Source organism: Bubalus bubalis, chromosome 9 (genome assembly GCF_019923935.1).
Source record: "Bubalus bubalis isolate 160015118507 breed Murrah chromosome 9, NDDB_SH_1, whole genome shotgun sequence".
NCBI lineage: Eukaryota > Metazoa > Chordata > Mammalia > Artiodactyla > Bovidae > Bubalus > Bubalus bubalis.
The window spans coordinates 52,296,907-52,318,085 of NC_059165.1; the positions used below are offsets into that span (position 1 = coordinate 52,296,907).

The 21,179-nt window shown below is 41.8% G+C and overlaps 1 protein-coding gene across 5 annotated transcripts in view; it reads left to right on the forward strand.

The window, feature by feature from the left end:
* The window catches only part of JAKMIP2 (janus kinase and microtubule interacting protein 2), a 192,773-nt gene that overhangs the window by 106,424 nt on the left and 65,170 nt on the right, over window positions 1–21,179 (forward strand). For all 5 annotated transcript variants that reach the window (XM_006069403.4, XM_006069400.4, XM_044947511.2 and 2 more), the window contains exon 2: window positions 17,529–17,804. In XM_006069403.4, the coding sequence (XP_006069465.1) occupies window positions 17,676–17,804 (129 nt within the window). In that variant the 5' untranslated portion in view covers window positions 17,529–17,675. The remainder of the gene's footprint in view (window positions 1–17,528; window positions 17,805–21,179) is intronic.

Here is a 21,179-nt window from a genome sequence, read left to right on the forward strand (position 1 = left end):
AGCTCAGTAAAGATACAAAAATGAGCCCTTTCAAAATTCTCTCTTTCTCCTCCATCCTCCCCCTAACTCCAGTTAAGCAATATTCTTGGCATATCTGTAATTCTTACTAAATCTTCTCATATGACATTTATTCAGCTCTTCCTCATTTCTTCAACCACATGACAAATCCTCTGTCATCTTTCCAGACTCTGCTCAGCCATCCCTTCTGTTAGCAGTGCTGGGCCTCCTCAGGGAATTAGATCTCCTTCTCTGTGCTCTGGTTGTGCGTGGCTTGCTTTCTTCCTACAGCACTCATTACATTTTCAAGCCTGCAGTTCATTATCCACATGGCAGTTTCTCCCAGTGGGGAGAGTTGTAAAGAGGATTCATAAGTCACAGATTTGAGGCTGGGCTAGATGACTTGTACACCCACCTCAGAGCATTAAAAATAAAATGCATGTAAATAGCCTAGCACAGTGGCCAGCCTAGTTAAACGGTCAGCAATAATGAGGAGAAAGATGGTTAGTAGTCTTAGTAGTACTCATCTGTCACAGTATGAGGTGAGTAGGTGGATGAACTATAATAATTATCTGTACAAAATCTATGATGACCTAGAATATTATAGGCCAGCACTCTAAGGATTTAAAATACCACAGATTGCTTACCATACAGAGAGGAATACTGTATCTCAGAACCTTCCTTGTGGGTCTGTGTGCAGAAAAACAATTTGCACATTTGAGTTTGCTTTTCCTAACAAAGTTGTATATTGAAATACTTTGAAATGTTAAGTGAGAAATTGTAGCTCCTTTCTGTGCCATGGGGTAGGTAGTAAGCCAAAGAAAATACTGGGAAAGAGTGTGTTTCTCAGAAGCAAATTGCTTACACGTGAAATTATCTTGCTTAAATTTCTAAGTACTTAGATACTGTTAATATGTTGCAGAGTTTAATATGGGGTAAAAATAACATTGTTATTAAGTCAATGATAAATTACACTTCCTCCCTATAGTAGTTCATATTTTGGAAGAATAACATTAAGACTTTGTGAGTTTAAAGAGTTCTTCACAAGAAGGGGCCCTACATACAGTTTGTTCCCCTTCTATTTGATTACCATTGTCAGGATTTGCGGAGTGGAAAATTGTGCTGTGACTCTCAGTGCCCAATGGCTGGTTCTCTCTTCAGTGGAGAGGAGAGGCGTTTGAGTCTGAAGCATTTCAGATTTAGAAATGAGATCTCTATGCTTGAATTAATTCCAGCTTTTCGTGAAGTGTGTTGAAAGCATGACAATGTATTCCAGCTTCACCCCCAGCTTCAGCTGGTTATTTACCCTTGATTTCTCTTTGCTCCACTTTCCTCACTGAATTCTTATTTTTTTTCCTCAGGAATATTATTTCATTTGGATTATATTAAGTATGCAATATTATATTGTGTAATTTAACATACAACTGATTGTATATTAAAGCAATTAATAATAATAAGAAGAAAAGCCATACTTAAGTTTAAATTAAGACCTCTTACCATGTACCACACAAAGAAAACTATTGCTATTTGAACATCAGTCTCTATGTATGTGTACATCATTACTATTTACTTAAACTATTGCCTTTAGAGCACCTAGCTTTATGTATGCCTATGCAAGTGGCTCAGATAGTAAAGAATCCGCCTGCAATGCAGGAGACCCTGTTCAATCTCTGGGTCAGGAAGATCCCTTGGAGAAGGGAATGGCCACCCACTCCAGTCTTCTTGCCTAGAGAATCCCATGGACAGAGGAGCCTGGCAGGCTACAGTCCATGGGATCGCAAGAAGTCTGATACCACTAAGTGACTAACACTTTCACACAAGTACTATTCACTTAATTTTAAATGCCTTAAATCTTATTTTGTTGAAGTCTATTATTTCTATAAAGTGCTTAGAAATTGTTTTCAATGAAGTTGTGTAGTAAATTTTAAAGATAGATAAACCAATCAGTAATGAAAAGACGGTACTGCTGTTCCTCAAGTGTGATTTCTCTAAAAACAAACTGGAGTGTTTCTGCTGCAGAATCATTACTGGATTTATAGACTCTGGGATATGACTGTCTGTGTTATGTCCTAACTTGCTTTTTTACCACCTATATAATATTATACAATTCATAGTTCTTGTCTGAGACTCTTTTTCCTTTTCTGTAATATTTATAATGTTGTGGATTAAACAAGAAAATGAGTATCATTAAGCATAATGCCTGGGTTACACCAAGGACCTGAAAATATTAGCTCTTGTTACATTTAAGCACAGGGCTTCCCAGGTGGCACTAGTGGTAAAGAGCCCACCTGTCAGTGCAGGAAGCTTTAGAGATGCGGGTTCAATCCTTGAGTCAGGAAGATCCCCTGGAAGAGGGCATGGCAATCCATTCCAGTATTCTTGCCTGGAGGATCCCATGGACAGAGGAGATTGGCGGGCTACTGTCCATGGAACTGCGAAGAGTTGGACACAACTGCCACGACATAGCACAGCACACCCGTGTGTCTGGGTGCACATACGATTCCTTTCATTCCAATGAGTTTGTTGATATTGACATTCTTCCAACATCCCATCATGCACAAGGACTGGGTGTCATCTTCAGCCTTCCCTTCTCTCTCTCACTGCTTCTCAACAATCAGCACTTGTGGGGACTCTTCAAACATCACAGATCAGCTGGAGAGAAGTGTAGTGGTTTCAGTCCATAAGAAACTTCAGTCTCAAATACATCTTGACCATGTCACCTACCTAGCTCTGTGACTTTGAGTGAGAAGCTTGACCTCCTATCACCTCAATTCTCTCATCTATAAATAAGGAATAATAAACACGTATATCTCATAGTCTTGTTTTAAGTCTGAAATGGAAGGATGCATGTAAAACGCTGCATTGTAAACCACTTTAAAAAGTGAAAGTGTTAGTCACTCAGTTGTGTCCAACTCTTTGCGACCCTATGGACTGTAGCCCTCCAGGCTCCTCTGTCCATGGGATTCTCCAGGCAAGAATATTGGAGTGGGTTGCTGTTCTCTTCTCCAGGGGATCTACCTGACCCAGGGATTGAACTTGGGTGATGATGATGATGAAAATGATGATGGGAAAGAATTTTTCCCATTTTTCCTTTCTTTGACTAGGAGAGAAAAAGGCACTTCTATTCTTCCATCCTAATCCAAACTTCTTCTCTTTGTATCTGAACATTGATAATGGATCCATATCTGGACCTCTAACCTCTAGTTTCTTTACTTCATTCTGCCTTACATATAATGACAAGATTAATCTTTTTTTAAAAAAAATTGCATCATGCCTCTTCTCTTAAAAATATTTCTCAGATTCTCAGTGAGTTTTTAACAAAATGTAAAATCAGTATCTAGGCAGTCAAGACATCATAATTTACCATCCCTTTGCATTCCTTTATTCCCCAGGATAAACCTTCCTCACCAGATATTGTAGTCAGCAATTTATTCCTTCGCTTGTCCTACCTTTCTGCCTTTTCTTAATCCCTCCTAGTCATCCTTCATGTTCCAGCCTTATCATAAAGCCTTTTCTTCTGGTGAAGTCATTTATTTAATTAGAAATATTTATTCAGAGTCTATTTTGTGCCTGGCCCCACTGTACTAGGCACTGAGATTCAACAAGGAGCCAGACAGACATAGTCCTTGCCCTCGTGCTACCGTCTCTTTGATTCTCCTGCGCGTGTGTGTGTGTGTTTCCTCCTTTGGCACATGGCATATGCAGCCTTGTTTGACAGATACATGTTGTACTATCTTCAATGTTAACACAAAAAAAAAAAAATTTTTTTTTTTTTCCTGCACCACAGAGCATGTGGGATCTTAGTCCCTTGGCCAGGGTTTGAACTCACGCCACCCCCTGTATTGGAAGTGCAGTCTTAACCACTGGACCACCAGGGAAATCCCTTCAATGTTAACACAATAGCTTGCACATGATTATGGTTCAAGAAGTAGTTGCTGATCTGTGTTTAACAGTGATTTACCTATAGCATATGGCTACACATTGGGGCTCGGAGAAGGCGATGGCACCCCACTCCAGTACTCTTGCCTGGAAAACCCCATGGACAGAGGAGCCTGTTGGGCTGCAGTCCATGGGGTCTCGAAGAGTCGGACACGACTGAGCGACTTCACTTTCACTTTTCACTTTCATGCATTGGAGAAGGAAATGGCAACCCACTCCAGTGTTCTTGCCTGGAGAATCCCAGGGACAGGGGAGCCTGGTGGGCTGCCGTTTATGGGGTTGCACAGAGTTGGACACGACTGAAGTGACTTAGCAGCAGCAGCAGCACACATTGGGGCTAGATTGACTAATTTCCATTAGCCAGCCTCACTGTCTTGCTTCCAAGATCTTATCAATTTTAAAAATATAGTTAAATATTGACCTCAGGAACAGAACTTAAAATAGGAATCTAAATGATTAAAAAATAATAATAATTTCTATATTCTGTAATTTATTATATGATTGATACATGATACCATATTATAACATAGAGAAGATATTGTAATAGAACTGTACTGTATAACGAATCGGAGAAGGCAATGGCATCCCACTCCAGTACTCTTGCCTGGAAAATCCCATGGACCGAGGAGCCTGGAAGGCTGCAGTCCATGGGGTCGCTGAGGGTCGGACACGACTGAGCGACTTCACTTTCACTTTTCATTTTCATGCATTGGAGAAGGAAATGGCAACCCACTCCAGTGTTCTTGCCTGGAGAATCCCAGGGACGGGGGAGCCTGGTGGGCTGCTGTCTATGGGGTCACACAGAGTCGGATACGACTGAAGTGACTTAGCAGCAGCAGCAGTATATCCAATATTTATTATATTCAAACTTTACATGCTTTTACTCAAGTAATATTAGTCTGTATAAATCTTATACAGAAATTGTCCTCTTTTTAAATAGCAGGTTATTCATTTCTTATCCTATATACAGAAATTTCTGCTCATGTTTGACACTTTGCACAGGTGCTTTTATGATAGTTTTTTAAAAATTCGTGGCCTTTGAGAGCAGTCACCAAGGAAACAATAGCATAAGGTATATGTGTTTCACATATGCCTAAAATAGAAAGGCTTGCTCTCAGTTATAAATACACTTTCTCTGAAGCTTACTCCCTCTAGTGATCTGGGTATTTTTCTTTAATTTTACATACCAGTTTTTTGTTTTTTTTTTTAATACTGTACAGATGAAGCAAGTGCCTACTTTAGGCAGAGGTTTCTCTGTCTGACCTTGAAAACTCAGTGATTTCCTGCTGGTTTGATATTTCTCCCCCATGTCCAATGACATTGGTACTCCTCATTCTACAGTAGCTGTAAAATACTTTCAATCCAGAAAGAAAGAACACTGCATTTAAGACTGTATAGCACTGAGTAACTTACTTTGCTGAACTCATCCTTCAAAGTCCTCTAAATCCAGTCATAGTAGTACAATGCAAGATAACTTACTCAGTGCTGAATGAAATTAAACTCGATTTTATTTGAATATGATGAATAGCAGCAAGGATCATGAAATCTCAGAACACGGCTTAAATGAAAACTTACTTAACTTTATTGTTTACTTAACTGTTACACCAAACTTTTACTTTTGCCTGAAATCAAAACAGTCATTCAGGTGCTTTCACAAAGCAAAAGAAATTTTCCATAAGAACTCTTACTATAAATCATCTTTGTTGAAATTGTGAAATATGTTCCTCATTCTCAGGTTTTCCTTGGATCTGGGCCAGTGTTAATGAAACTGAACTTCGTGGTGGCCCTTGTGACAGGTACTGCAAGTGCAAAGATGAATGAGACAGTTTTACCCTCACGTGGGCTCAGTCACCTGAAGAATAACTATGCTATAAATGAATCATGGCCATCGCCTGCTGAATGTTCTTGCACTGTCTGTGTTTACCCCTGTAGTCCGTTTCATTCTCAATTGCCAAAGGACTGTTTGTTGCTCAATCGTTCAGTCGTATCTGACTCTTCGCAACCCCCTGGACTGCAAGCAGGCCAGACTTCCGTGTCCTTCACTGTCTCTCAGAGTTTTCTCAAACTCATGTCCACTGAGTTGATGATGCCATCCAACCATCTCATCCTCTGTCGCTAAAACCAAAATGTGATAAGTCATTCCCTTGTATGAAACTCTGGTGACTACACATTACTGTGGGGATGAAGTCCAAACCCTTTAACATAATCTATACTGTTTTCTACCAACTGTTCCCTGTCTATCTCTCTAAGTTCATCTTTGAAGTTTTCCCGTATTTTTCACCAAGATCTTGTCTATGTTTTTCTCCAGAGCATCATTTATATTCTTTTTTACCCCTGGACCTTCCTATTCAGTACTCCCTCTACCTAGAACATGGTTTTTTTTTGTACTCTCTTAGCTAGCTGATTCTTTCACATCTTACAGATCTTTGTTACAGATCACTTTTCCTAAGTCTTTCTTGATTCCCATCTCTTATTATGTGTGCAGTTATCAGACTGCATGAAATTGCTGATTCCTCCTCTGGGAAGAACAGGGACCCTGTCTCTGCATCCTCCCTCCAGATGTTTCATAAATACTTGTGAATTGATGAATCATTAAATTAAGGGAAGAGTGATGAATGCTATAAGAAGTGTCTTTAAAGTGCAAATAGAAACCCAAGAGAGGGAGTAATTTATTCCACCCAGGGAATGGTGCAGAGGTGTGAGGGAAAGTGATATGTGATGATCCTGGATCTGACCCCTAAAAGATGGGTAGGATGGAATTCACCAGAGAGTTGAGGAGGAGAAAGGAAGCCAAACAAGGAACTGTATTAGCGGAGTTTGCAGAGTAGTTTAGTTCTGGAAGGATCCTCCTACCTGCTTTGCCTTAATTTTAGGCGTCACTTCTACCAAGCCTTCCTGACAACCCCTCTGAAAGAGGTTAGGCATCTATTGTATGTGTGCTGAGAATGATTTTACTGCGTTTCAGGGGGTATATTTCTAATATGAAGATTTAAACCTGAGATATAAAAAACAAATGCATCAGGAACAATGGGTTTTTGGTTGTATTCAGTTCCGTCCAGTCACTTAGTTGTGTCCGACTCTTTGCTGCCCCATGAACTGCAGCACTGCAGGCCTCCCTGTCCATCACCAGCTGCCGGAGTCCACCCAAAACATGTCCATTGAGTCGGTGATGCCATCCAACCATCTCATCCTCTGTTGTCCCCTTCTCCTCCTGCCCTCAATCTTTCCCAGCATCAGGGTCTTTTCAAATGAGTCAGCTCTTTGCATCAGGTGGCCAAAGTATTGGTTGTATTACATTCTTTCATATGAAAAATGTATGTGTTAACTAAATAATTTGTAGTAATAAAATAATTGCTATTATTATATGTGATAAAGAGGGTAATTGGTGGAAGAACAGGAGAGAGAAAAAATAACACAAAGAACCATACAAGCCTGACACCTTGCAGTCCTAAAGATGCTTAACTGATACTATGTTGAATGTTAGCATTTTAGATTCATTTTCTTCTAACAGATGTATAAAGGGTTAAAATCTTTTGACCCAATAGCCACACCACCACATTCCCTTTATATAGGAAACTAGAACTCCAGGTTTGGACTAACTTAAATAGCAGTCCCCCTTCTTTTAAAAAAACTGTTTATTTTATATTGGACATAGCCAATAAACAATGTTGTGATAGTTTTCAGGTGGAGAGCAAAGGGACTCAGCCATTCATATACCTCCTCCCATCCAGGCTGCCACATAACAACATTGAGCAGAGTTACCTGTGCGGTACAGTCGGTCCTTGTTGATTACCCATTTTAACTATAGCAGTTCCCCTCCTTTATATTAAATTTCTGTGTTAGGTTCATGAGTGCACAGTTCACAAATGTATTTTCCTACATAAAGAAGGGCTTGGAGAAGGCAGTGGCACCCCACTCCAGTACTCTTGCCTGGAAAATCCCATGGATGGAGGAACCTGGTAGGCTGCAGTCCATGGGGTCGCTAAGAGTTGGACACGACTGAGTGACTTCACTTTCACTTTTCACTTTCATGCATTGGAGAAGGAAATGGCAACCCACTCCAGTGTTCCTGCCTGGAGAATCCCAAGGACGGGGGAGCCTGGTGGGCTGCAGTCTCTGGGGTCGCACAGAGTCGGACACAACTGAAGCGACTTAACAGCAGCAGCAGCAGCAACATGTCTCTGCAGGTCACTGGGAATAGAATATGTAAGTTTAATTCATCCGTTTTAAACACTAATAACATCTAATTCTAAAACATCATCTTTGGAAAAGAAGTGGGGGAAGGGCTTAGCCAAACCAGCAAGGCTTTGGTGCAGTGGATGTATCAAAGTGTTAATTATGGAGAAGTGTTGCATACACATGAGCTCTAGTTAATTTTATACTGCAGTTGCTTTTCAAATCATAACTCAGAGGCAACAGCGTTATTGGAAACTCTTAAGATTAATAACAACCTTATTCAGTTTATAGCTTAGGGCAGAACCATCTGCAAAGCCGAGACTCCTGGGAATACTGACCTTGCCATTGCAGATCTTATTTTGCCAAAAGCATAAGCAAGAATTGCTTTAGTCTTTACAGGGATCTCTGTGCCTTTCCTGGTCTGTCTCTTTTAGCACAAAGGAATGATAAATTGTTTCTTCTTCCCTTGAAATCTAAGCTGGCTTTTCTTAGATAGTTCAGTCCTGGAAAAAATGGTAACAATGATAATAATTTCTAATCATTTTACACACTTTAGTTCATTTATCCTTGCAAGAGCTCAGTGAGGTAGATATATTTGTTTCCTCATTTTACAGTAACAGAAGTTTAGAGAGTTTAATTTCTCAAGAATAGACATCCAGGAAGTGTGACTCAAAACCAGTTTGTGTGATTTCAGATCCCAAGCTCCTAACCACTACATCCCACAATTCTATTTTGTAAGTGCCCACTGATATGTTCATGCCTTTGCCATCTCTTGAGCCTACTCACGACCAGAGTGGAAGAATCCAGCCCTTTCTTCAAGTATGTATTATAATAGCTAAGAGGCTTTGGAGACTGACAGATGTGTGTTTGACTTGCAGCTTTGCCATTTCATTAGGTGTGTTAATTTTTCTCAAGTTAATTAACTTCTCTGAGCCTCAGTTTTCTTACCTAAAAAACGTAATAAGAATAAATATCTGAAGGGGTTGACTGGGATAAATTCCTGTACCTAAGATGAGTGTACCTTAGCCCAGCGCCTGGCCCAGAGGCAGAACTCAGGAAATTAGGTAGCACATTCAGCATCAGCATCATTCAGGCTCCGCTCACCTCTTCTGTTGTCTTCATGCTTTTGCAGTCTGCTCTAAGCTGCTCCCATAGCATTTGCCAACTGTATCATTCACTGCTTTCTAGAATTTGTTTCCTCTCGACAGATGTTTGCCTCCCCTTACCATCCAGAAGCCACTGGCAGGTGGGAATGAATGATGCTTGCAATTGTTTGCATCTATGAAAAACCAAGAACAGTGCTCCATAAATAGTGGCCATGCTTTCTTGACCACATTTCTGATAAAGAATTATGTGGTATTTTAGGATGTGAGAGAAAATAGAAAATGTAGTTGGACATCATATTGGGATTTCTAGGATATTTTTACTTTCCTGGACAGACTGTGTAACCAGAATTATAACCAAAGAGCAGTAGCACAGATTCAACATATTTAAATATCGATGAACTGATTTAATATCAAGAAATGTTTCCAATTTCTTGATTTTAATCTTGTAATGTGTGTTTTTAAAGTCAATGATGCTCCAAATAGAAATTTTTAAAAATCCATTTTTATTGAAATATAGTTGATTTACAATGTTGTGTTAATTTCTGTTGTACAGCAGAGGGATTCAGTTATACATTATTATTTTCCATTATGGTTTATCACAGGATATTGAATATATTTCTCTGTGCTATAAAGTGGGACCTTGTCATTTATGCATTTTATATACATGCTCAGTTGCTCAGTCATGTCCGACTCTTTGAGACCCCATGGACTGTAGCCCACCAGGCTCCTCTGTCCATGGAATTTTCCAGGCCAGAATACTGGAGTGGGTTGCCATTTCCTCCTCCATCCATTTTATATATAATAGCTTGCATATGCTAATTCAAAACTCTCAATCCATCTCTCCCTACCCCTCCCCTTGGCAATTACAAATCTGTTCTCTATGTCTGTGAGTCTGTTTTTGTCATATTTTAGATCTGATATACAAGTGATATCATAATGGTATTTGCCTTTCTCTTTCTGACTTACTTTACTTGTGATAATCTCTAGGTCCATCCATGTTGCTGTAATGGCATTATTTCATTCTTTTTATGGCTGAGTAGTATTCCATTGTTTATATGTACTACATCTTCCCTATTCAGTTGAATGGACATTTTTAAATCTGGACATCTTGTTATAAAAAATAGATATTGAGGTTCCCTAGTGGAGAGTGCAGTCCATGGGGTCATGAAGAGTCAGACTCGACTGAATGACTTCCACTTTTCACTTTCATGCACTGGAGAAGGAAATGGCAACCCACTCCAGTGTTCTTGCCTGGAGAATCCCACGGACGGGGGAGCCTGGTGGGCTGCCGTCTTTGGGGTTGCACAGAGTCGGACACGACTGAAGCGACTTAGCAGCAGCAGCAGCAGTGGAGAGTGAAAAAGTTGGCTTAAAGCTCAACATTCAGAAAACAAAGATCATGGCATCCGGTCCCACCACTTCATGGGAAATAGATGGGGAAACAGTGGAAACAGTGTCAGACTTTATTTTTTTAGGCTCCAAAATCACTGCAGATGGTGACTGCAGCCATGAAATTAAAAGTCGCTTCCTCCTTGGAAGGAAAGTTATGACCAACCTAGATAGCATAATCAAAAGCAGAGACATTACTTTGCCAACAAAGGTCTGTCTAGTCAAGGCTATGGTTTTTCCTGTGGTCATGTATAGATGTGAGAGTTGGACTGTGAAGAAGGCTGAGCACCAAAGAATTGATGCTTTTGAACTGTGGTGTTGGAGAAGACTCTTGAGAGTCCCTTGGACTGCAAGGAGATCCAACCAGTCCATTCTGAAGGAGATCAGCCCTGGGATTTCTTTGGAAGGAATGATGCTAAAGCTGAAATTCCAGTACTTGGGCCACCTCATGCAAAGAGTTGACTCATTGGAAAAGACTCTGATGCTGGGAGGGATTGGGGGTTAGAGGAGAAGGGGACGACAGAGGATGAGATGGCTGAATGGCATCACCCACTCGATGAACGTGAGTCTGAGTGAACTCTGGGAGTTGGTGATGGACAGGGAGGCCTGGTGTGCTGCGATTCATGGGGTCGCAAAGAGTGGGAAAAGACTGAGCGACTGAACTGAACTGAACTGAACTGAAACTCTAAAAGACATAAAAAGGCTAAAGCTGGGAGCAGATGATCCCAAGATTATTTCAAATGCAGCATCCCACTTTTACTCTCCAGAAGTGGTACCTGAGGAAAAGCCATGGTGAGGGAAGAAAAAGTGTCATCTACTCATGTTAATGTCACTCTCCCCCTCTCTGTGGTTTCTGTCTCAGGGGTTTTGTACCAATGCCTAAATAAGTCTGTAGAGGATCAAGAATAAGAATGGCTTTTTAATATTTGAGGCCTTCCATAAGTGTGGCACTTGAATTATCATTATTTGTAATATCCCCTGTCATTTTAATTCAAATTAAGCATCTTGAGAAAAGCACCTATTGGCTATTTTGTTTCCACCACCTTAGCCAATAGTTGAAATTGAAAACACTCAATAAATGTTACCTCTCCTGCATCATGAGCTGTGTGAGAGCATCTTTTACATTATTTCATGTAATTGTCAAACAATGCAATGCCATAGTTCTGCATATTCCTGCACCTTTCGCCCCCATTTTGGAGATAAGGGGTATTGAGAACCCGAGAACTAGTGATTTATCCAAGATCCACATCTACTAAACACACAGGTGAAATTTAAAATTAAGTCTGACTCCATAGTCCATACTCTTACCCAGGAGTTCTCAAAGATGCTTGTGCATCAGAATCCCCCAGCAACTACTCTATCAGAATTTCCAGAGTGGAGCTCCAATCACTAAAGCTCTCTTACAGATTTTAATAAAACCAGACCAAAAATTTGGGAAGCTTTACTTTCAAACACTACACTGTATTTCCTCCTCAATAAATGTCTATGGAGTGAATGAAAGAATGATAGCCAAAACTCTTCCATTGATAATATATTCCTTTCTTAAGATTTGCTCTCAAGCAGTGATCCATATTTTAAAATGCAACTGCTCATAAGAGCCTATCTCTAAATTTTCTGATATCTTTATCTGAAACTTGGTTGCAGGGAAACTCAGCCTTGGTGGCTGTGGGAGGTACCTGATTAATGACAGGGTAGGACCCGAGGATAAGCTAAAGTTCTCACCTTGTTCATACCTCACAATGATTCCTGGGGCCAGCACTACCATCAGCAGCTGAAAGCTGGAAACCTAGGGCTCATTTAAAATGCCTTCACGTGGTTTGAAGTGAAGAAGCCATCGCGCCCTCCTTCCTGATAGATTGGCCCATCGTTGAAAGATACTTCTGTCCCTCCTCCAGATCTTCTGTTGCATCAGGTGTTATCAATGACAGAGGCTCTGAGGGTGGTCCAGAAACATTCCATGCATCTGCAGTGATGTCTTAAAGCTCTCCCTTATGCTCTGGAGCACACTCCTTTGAGGGGCCGTGTCTCTCTGCATGTGGCATCCTCTCCGGAAGGTTGACCTCAAACTGCTTAAGCAATGGCAGCACAAGTGCCCATCAACTGACAGAGGAATAAATAAAATCTAGTTTTAGTTATGCAATGGAATATTAGTCAGCAATAAGAAGAAATAAAATATTGATACAGGCTCTATTATGGATGACTCTTTTAAAGTAGAAGAAGCCAGTTACTAAAAATAAATCCACATATTTTATGATTCTGCTTACACAAATATCCAGAATAGACAAATCTATAGAGACAAAAAGTAGGTTAATGATTGCCTGGGCTGAGAGAGTTTGGTGGGAATGGGAAATGACTGCTAATAAGTATGGGCTTTCTCTTTGGTATGATGAAAAGTTCTAAAATCAGTTGTAGTATTGGTTGTGCAGCCTTGTGAATATGCTAAAAAACAGATGAATTTTATGATATGTGAATCATATCTCAATAAAACTGTCCAAAAGGGGTAAGGGGGAGCACAAAGCAACAGAAACATTTTAGTGAAATTACATATGAGAATCACAAGATTTCTAGGCACCCATCACAACTGGAAAAGACTTTGGAAAATTGCCCTTCAGTAGAGGAGTCTGTTGGGCTGCCGTCTATGGGGTCGCCCAGAGTCGGACACGACTAACGCGACTTAGCAGCAGCAGCAGCAGCAGAGGGTTATATGGGCTTCCCTGGTAGCTCAAACGGTAAAGCATCTACCTACAATGCAGGAGACCTGGGTTCAATCCCTGGGTCAGGAAGATCCCCTGGAGAAGGAAATGGCAACCCACTCCAGTATTCATGCCTGGAAAAGCCTATGGACCGAGGAGCCTGGTGGGCTACAGTCCATGGGGTTGCAAAGAGTCGAACACGACTGAGCAACTTCACTTCACTTCAGAGGGTTATATAGGGCCATACTTATATGAACAGCTGTTTACATTAAGGTAGGTGTCTATAAGTTGATCCCATCCTCAACTTCCTATGATATTTTTTTCTATCCTGAACATGTCTAATTTTTTAATCCTATTCTTTTATCTGGCTGTTATGGGACCTAAGTTCACAATAATTTCCAGACTAAAAATGTGTTAAGTCAGGCACATATTTTATATTTTGGGGAAAGGATTGTAAATTAAAATGTAAAATATGGCTGTTGCTTCTCACATTTTTGCTGCAAGCAGTGACAGAGAGCTGGTCCTCGTTATTTACAACAGGAGAGAAGAATGTAATGTTTAAAGGTAGGATGTGATTCCATCAACATCTCCAGCATCAGAGTTGCCGCTTCCTTTTTCATCCCCATGGCTGGCCCCATTTAGAACTGCATTATCGGTCGCCTGGACCACTGAAGCAGACTCACTGATTTCCTGCTTCCAGTCTCTCCCTCCTTAGTGACTCATCCTCCATCACACTGCCAGAGTTACCTTTCTAAAATGCAAACATGAGGCAGAGTAGCCCAGGGTAGACACCTTGAGTCTCAGTTTCAAACTGCCTGGATTTGAATCTCAGCCCCACCGGCTATCCACTCAGTCATCCTAGGCAAGTTACTTAATCTTTCTGTGAATAGTTTTATTCCCCACTGCATCTTTAGTGCACATTAGATTTGAGCAGTATTTTAAGTGCTGAATTCAATGATGGGCTTATAGCAATTGGTCAGTGTAACTTATTATTATTATTACACTTACATTCACATACTGCCATGTTTCTCTGTTTCTGCATAATGAAATCATTTTAAATTAAATTTAATCATTGATTGTGCAAGAGCCTGTGCAATCTAATCCTGGAGTTTTTCCTCTTAGTTTTATAACCTTCTCTACATACATCAATTGTGTGACTCCAGAGTTTCTCTCAAGCTTCTGCCTCTGTCATTTGACTATGTTGTTATTGTTTTTTTAGTCACTTAGTCATGTCCAACTCTTTGTGACCCCGTGGGCTGTAGCCTGCCAGGCTCCTCTATCCATGGAGTTTTCCAGGCAAAAATACTGGAGTGAGTTGTGATTTCCCCCTCCAGGAGATCTTCCTGACCCAGGAATTGAACCCACATCTCCTGAGGCTCCTGCGTTGTCAGGTGGATTCTTTACAAGTGAGCCACCTGGGTAGCCCCCATTTGAGTATCTCCAATTGGAAAAGCCCATTCTTTGCTCAGGGAATCTGGAGTGGTGATCATCTGGCTTCCAAAAGTTGGGACATCTACTAGGCTAAGGCATAGTTGAAGAGGGCTAGCTTTAAAGAGAAGAGTCCCAAGCCCATGCAATATACATGCACTCCAACACATACCATGGAGTCGACCACGGTGGAAAGTATTGGAAGACCCATCTCAGTGATGTCTGCAGGTAGCACAATAGTGAGAGGAAATTAAGGATCGTTGAGGTCAGAATTCTTGAGGTTATGTTGAAAAGGTTAACAGAGTATGGTTTCATTCAGGCACAAGGGAGAGACCCCCTCCAACTGATGACGGTAAACAAACTAACCGATAAATCTCAATCACTTTAAGCTTCAAGACAAGATGTGTTTGTGGGACATACCTGTATTTCACTTACCCTTTTAACCTACATAGAGCCATTTTGAGATGGCTCATTCCTTTTAAAGTTGATATATACCTCCACAGCCCTTATAGGCTTCCTTAGCTTTGCTCACCCTTTGGTAGATAGTCCCATTATTAAATTCTCCATTGAACAGGACTGTCTTTTTCTGCTGCAACTCTAACTGATGGAGCCAATCAACTGTGAGCTCCTCCAGGGCTATATGATATATCTCTGAGCCCTCAGCACTGTTTACTGTAGCAGGTAAATTGTAGATGCTAATAAAGGTTTGTTTGCATTGGGGAAAAAAGAGAAAATGAAAAGCCTATTCTTCATTCAAGACAACAATATGGCTAGGAAGCTTTTCCCAAATGGCTTTTCCCTGTGTTGTGACAGCACTATAAAGGTCTGATAGAAGTTGACTCTAAAGTGAGTCATATTTTATAGGTAAAACAAACCAGACTTCCTAGTGGACTGGATAGGGTATATAGAGGATAAAAAAAGAAAGGATGACTTCTAAGCTAAGATCTGGAACAACTGGGCATGTGATTGTGCCATTTATTGATACGGGAAAACTTGGGGAAGATAAGGTTTTTGAGGGACTAGTTAAAAAAAGACATCTGTATTAGGTTTGAGACACCAATAGGATATCCAGGTGGATTTGGTAGAAGGAGTTGAATATATAAGTCTGGGGTTTGGGGAATGGTCAGGGCTATGAATATAACACAGGGGGTCATAAAACCTATAGGTGGGACCAGTAGAGATAACCTGGACAAAGCCTGGGGGACCAGCAACACCTAGAGAACAAACTAGAGGAGATACCTGTTAACTGTATATATGGGAGTTTTCTCACCCAAAACCTGCTTGGAGTTAAGTACTATCTTACTTATCTTTGTGCCTAGTGGTGTTTGTCATACAAATTTTCAATAAATGCTTGTTGAATTCATTTCAATTCTAGAAACAAAGAATTGTAACCACTTAGAAGTCTCTCAGCCATAAACTTTAATGATTTTGCAACATTTGCAAAATAAGCATGAAGGAGCACTCCAACATCTAGCCTAGAGTACAATATGGTGGACAGTTCCATGACTGCTGGCAACAGACTGATCTAACTTTCTAACCTTTCCCTATCCCCTCTCCCTAGAGACAGTCTCTAAAAGACATGGCCCCAGTGGTCATGGGTGGATGGCAGAAAGCCCAGGATCCCAGCACGGTCCTCAAGGCTGAATAGCAGGGGTCTCAACAGAGCAGCAGCTACTGGAACATATGGATCATCAGTAGGAATTCCCCTTAGTTCTGGAGATATAAAACTCTCAATTTTCTGAAAGGTTGCATGGGAAACTCTCTATTATCTTCTTTATCTAGTCATGCTTTTTGCACTGACTTTAACAGTTTAGGATTTATATCTTTCTTACCTCCTTGTTCCTATGACACATTTAAAGATTTGTAAATCAAGAGACATCATTTTTTTTTTTTTTTTTTTTTTTGTCTTCTCACTGCTGTTCTGATTGGGTCTACATCATCCTTCACCTTGGAAGTTTAGTGGCCTCCCTTCCTCATTCTCTCCCCACTATGCCACCAGAACAACCACACCAAAGCACTGCTCTGTTTGGGCACCTACCTGCCAAGAGCTTCAATAGCTAGCTTCCTTGTTACCTACTGGGGGAAAAAAATTCCAAAATTCTAAGGATGGCATCCCAGATCATCACATAGGTGACTTCCTTTCACAAAACTGAATTAAATAGCTGATATGTCCAGTCCCTGAGATGCATTCTGAGAAGCAAGTTGTAAATATGAACAACACATTCCTGCCCTCACAAAGCTTACAGACTCATGGAGGTGACCACACTTAAAAAACAGGGACCTGTATTTACCTGGAGTGGGGTGGGTTGGGGTGGGGGCTTCCAGGAGGAACTGACTTGCCAGCTAAGACCTGATGGAGTCATGAGGGTTGGTCAGACTAAACTGTGTGGCAGCATGTGAGGCTGAGGACCGTGTGAGGAGGCAGGGCAGAGATGGGGGGAAATGAAAAGTCCTTATGGGAAGAGAGAAAGAATCAGAAAATTAAAAGACGCTGTCTATGCCCAGGATATGTGAGTGATGTGGAGGAAGTAAGGCTAGGAGAATGGGCAGGTTTGGGTGTAAAGAGCACTCTGCAATGTGAAAGGTACACTCGTATATGGACTCATAGGTCTTTGAAGGATTTTAAGCAGGGCGCTGACATGACCAGACTAGCCCATTGGGAAGACAGCCCTAAATTCATGTGCCAAGTGGTTGGGAGCCCTTAGGAAGGGGCTCTCGCAGGCAGTTCAGACTGAGTGCCTGACGGGTACGCGGCCCAGGTCTCGGTCGTGGCAGTAACTGCTGTCTCTGCCTCCCCCAGGGCTTCCAGGGCAGTGGCTGAGGAGACCTTCCCGAGGGGCAACACGCAGTAGCTGCTGAGCCATCGCACCCAGGAGAAGCCGCAGGAACATGGCAGCCCCTGCTTGAGAGGAATTCAACACCAACAGACTCCATTCAGAAAGGAATAATGTCCAAGAAAGGGCGAAATAAGGGCGAGAAGCCCGAGGCGCTCATTGTCGCCCTTCAAGCTGCCAACGAAGACCTCAGGACCAAGCTCACAGACATCCAGATAGAGCTGCATCAGGAGAAGTCCAAGGTGAGTGGGGCTTCCTGAGGCCTGCCTGCCGCCCTGCCTCAGTGGGCTCTTGTCTGCTGGTTGCCAGAGGGGGCAACAACCCCTGCGCTTGGGGAGATTCCCTGTGTGTGGCAGAAGGGATTTGAGCACAGGATACACACAAAATGAGAAAACCCTGCTTATGAGCTCTGCCTGCCCAGAAAGCCAGATGTAAAAATTGAGAGCATACTCCCCCACCACCCCACCACCTCTGGACAAATGAATAAGCCTGTGACCTTGATGGGCCCCACCCTTGCCTTCTGTAGTCATTCCCCCTGAGGCATTTAGAGATATCTTTGTAAAGCATGTCCATCCTGTCACTCCACTGCTCAGAACCCTGCAAGGCTGCCCACCTCTCTCAGTCACAGGACTTCCCCCACCACGTCAGGACCTCCCCCCTCCAGCTGTCCATCATCTGACTCATCTCCCACCACTGCTGTCCCCGGATCACTCTGCTCCAGCCTCTTCACTGAACCAGGGGACACACGCCCATCACATTTGGGCCTTTGCACTTCTTCTTCCCCAGCCAGCGGCATGCTCCTTCCACACTTCCTGTAAGTGTCAGCTCTAGTCAAGCATCTGACTACAATCTCCAAAACAGAGCACTTCCTGGGTCCACACACTCCCTGAGGCCTGCCTTTTCCTGGCTCATCTCAGCGCAGTTTTTGTATTTATATATTGACTTGTTTAATGCTTCTCTGCCCGCAGTCAAGTGTAATCTCTGTGACAGCAGTCTCACTTACCTCTCTATCAGTGGAGCTTAAATAAATGTCCAGGACTGAAAAGCTCAACATATATTTGTTGAATGAGTAGATGAATGACTGAAAGGTGATTTCTATCCTTATACCTTACTATTATCCTGTAGAGCTGGAAGGAGGTTTAAATTAGACACGTACATAAAGGAGTGATGAGGAGTATATGAGAAAATTCATGTCAGATGCTCAGAGAGCTGCCTGGCACATAGTAAATTCTGAAAAAAAAATTCATAGTAATATCCCTTCCATATCTGGTATGCTTGAGTCAGTTGCTAATTAGACTTAGGGAAGTTTCTTTGCTTCTGAGTCTCATCCATTAAATGAATATGCTAATGCTTCTCTTATTAGAGCGGTATGGATATCAAACAGAGTCATAGACAGGAAATCATTTTGAAATATGTGACAGGTGTAAGACATTTTTGCAAAGTAGAGACAATCATGTCAGTGTAAAATTGCCTTAAAGAGATAACTCTGTGTGCAGTAAGGAAATGTTCTTAATCAAGTCAGAAACAACATATATCCTTACTCTTTTTTACTGCCTCTTCTTCCTTGACTTTACCATTACATTTTAATTAGTTCTTTTCTCCCAAATGTATTTCTCCTGGTTTGAACAATAATAAAGCTTGGATTGGCCAAAGCTGCTGGCCCCCTGTCTCAGTTAAGCCTTGACCTTGGATAAGCAGGCCCCCGTGTAAAGTTTATGAAGGGTATTTTTCAGTTTCCATAAAGTTAAAAAGAAGGTGGTGTCATAAAACAAAACAAACAAAATCAAAGTCAAAAATGTTTGTGTAAGAGTCAGAAAACCAGAATATTGCCTTTCTGTCTCCCCAGAGACAAATTTCAATTTCTCAGTGTGTCGATCTGTAATTCAGATGACCGAGTCTGTTTCTCCATATCCTTGTCTCTCAAGCATCACTGGAAATTAGAATAACCGGAGGGAACTTATTAAAAATTGAGATCCCTGGGCCCAGAGTCCAAAGATTCTGATAAAGTAGGAGTGATGAGGCTCAGGACTGCAATTCCAGCACACGGTCCAGACAGTCCCCGTGGAGGTGGTTCTTTGACTTCGTGTTGACAAACACTCCACCCCGCAATTCCTTCCAGGTCGACAAACTATGAACATTTCATTGGTTTTAACTTTCCCTGGGGTAACATAGCATTTCAAGGGAGGCAGGCTGCTTTAATTGTAGTAACAGCAGGATGACAAACTACCTTCATGGGAAGAAGGCTCTCCGTCTGGGTACTGGGAGCCATAACCTGCCCCTGGTTTACAGGGAGCAAGCTCATGAGATTTTAAAGAGGCGGAGGCCCTGCAGATCCCAACCCTGCCATTTCCCACATGTGCTAGCCTTTTAAAAGGGGTAACTCTTGACTGTGGACAGAGCTGTTTATCTTGCCTGTTTATCCAGGGCTGGGCACTGGTGTCTAAGCCAGCAGTCAGGTGTCATCTCTCTTTCTGACAAGAGACCAGAAGCCAGGCTCTGAAATGAAAGCGCTGCCCTTGTCGTCCACCCTCTGCCCCTCCCCCAGACTCCTTCTCCGTGGCAGTTAATTATAATCCTAGCACAGGGGCGACAGCAAAGCCTCACCGCCTGTCAGCAGCATTCCCCAAAGAGCAAAGGGAATTTAGAGGGCAAACAAGTCATAAAGCAGTTTTATTAAAATAAATACGATTGTGTTACCAAAGGCCCAGGCTCTGAGAGAGAGAACATGAACAATGCCGACATGTGAATTCACAGTCTCAGTTTGACTGCAAGGCTAGGATAACAATTTAACCTCAGGGGAATAGACTAAAGAGTGGAAACCTTTGGAGTGATGGGATATTACTCGTTTTTCCAGAAAGACAAATCATCCTATTGACATTTGCAGAGAATATTGCAGATAGAGCAGGGTCACACATGCTGGACTTTATTGAATGTTTACCACCTGTCACACATGGTAAGAACTGCGTTTTCTCCTCACATAATCCCTGCTCTTTTCCTTAGCACCTGAGTGACCCTGCACAGGTTATGAAATACCTGTGTCTTCCTTTGTCGCATGGGATAATAGTCGTGTTTACTTCCTAAGTTATGTGTGTGTGTTTTTTGAGCAGATATTATCAGACATGTTGTGTTATAATTCAGTTATCACATTTCACCCTCACTACCATTCTCTGAGGTGGGCACTGTCATTATCCAGATTTTACAAATGCGGAAACCGAGGCTCAGTGAGATAAAGCAGTTCACTCAGAGTCACGTGCTTGTTGGTGACGGGGCTGGGTCTTCAACTCCCCTTCCCTCTCTTCCCACGTCTGTGCTCTTTTTTCAGTTGTTTTCCCCAGTCTTATTGAGATATAATTGATGTACAATATTGTGTTCATTTTACGTGTGCAACATAATGATTTGATATATGTATAAATTGTGAAATGATTATCACAATAAGTTTAGTCAATAGCCATCACCTCCCAGAGTTACAAGGTTTTTGTTCTTGTGATGAAAGTGAAAATGAAGTGAAAGTGACAGTCTCTCAGTCGTGTCCAACTCTTTGCGACCCCGTGGGCTACACAATCCATGGAATTCTCCAGGCCAGAATATTGGAGTGGGTAGCCTTTCCCTTCACCAGG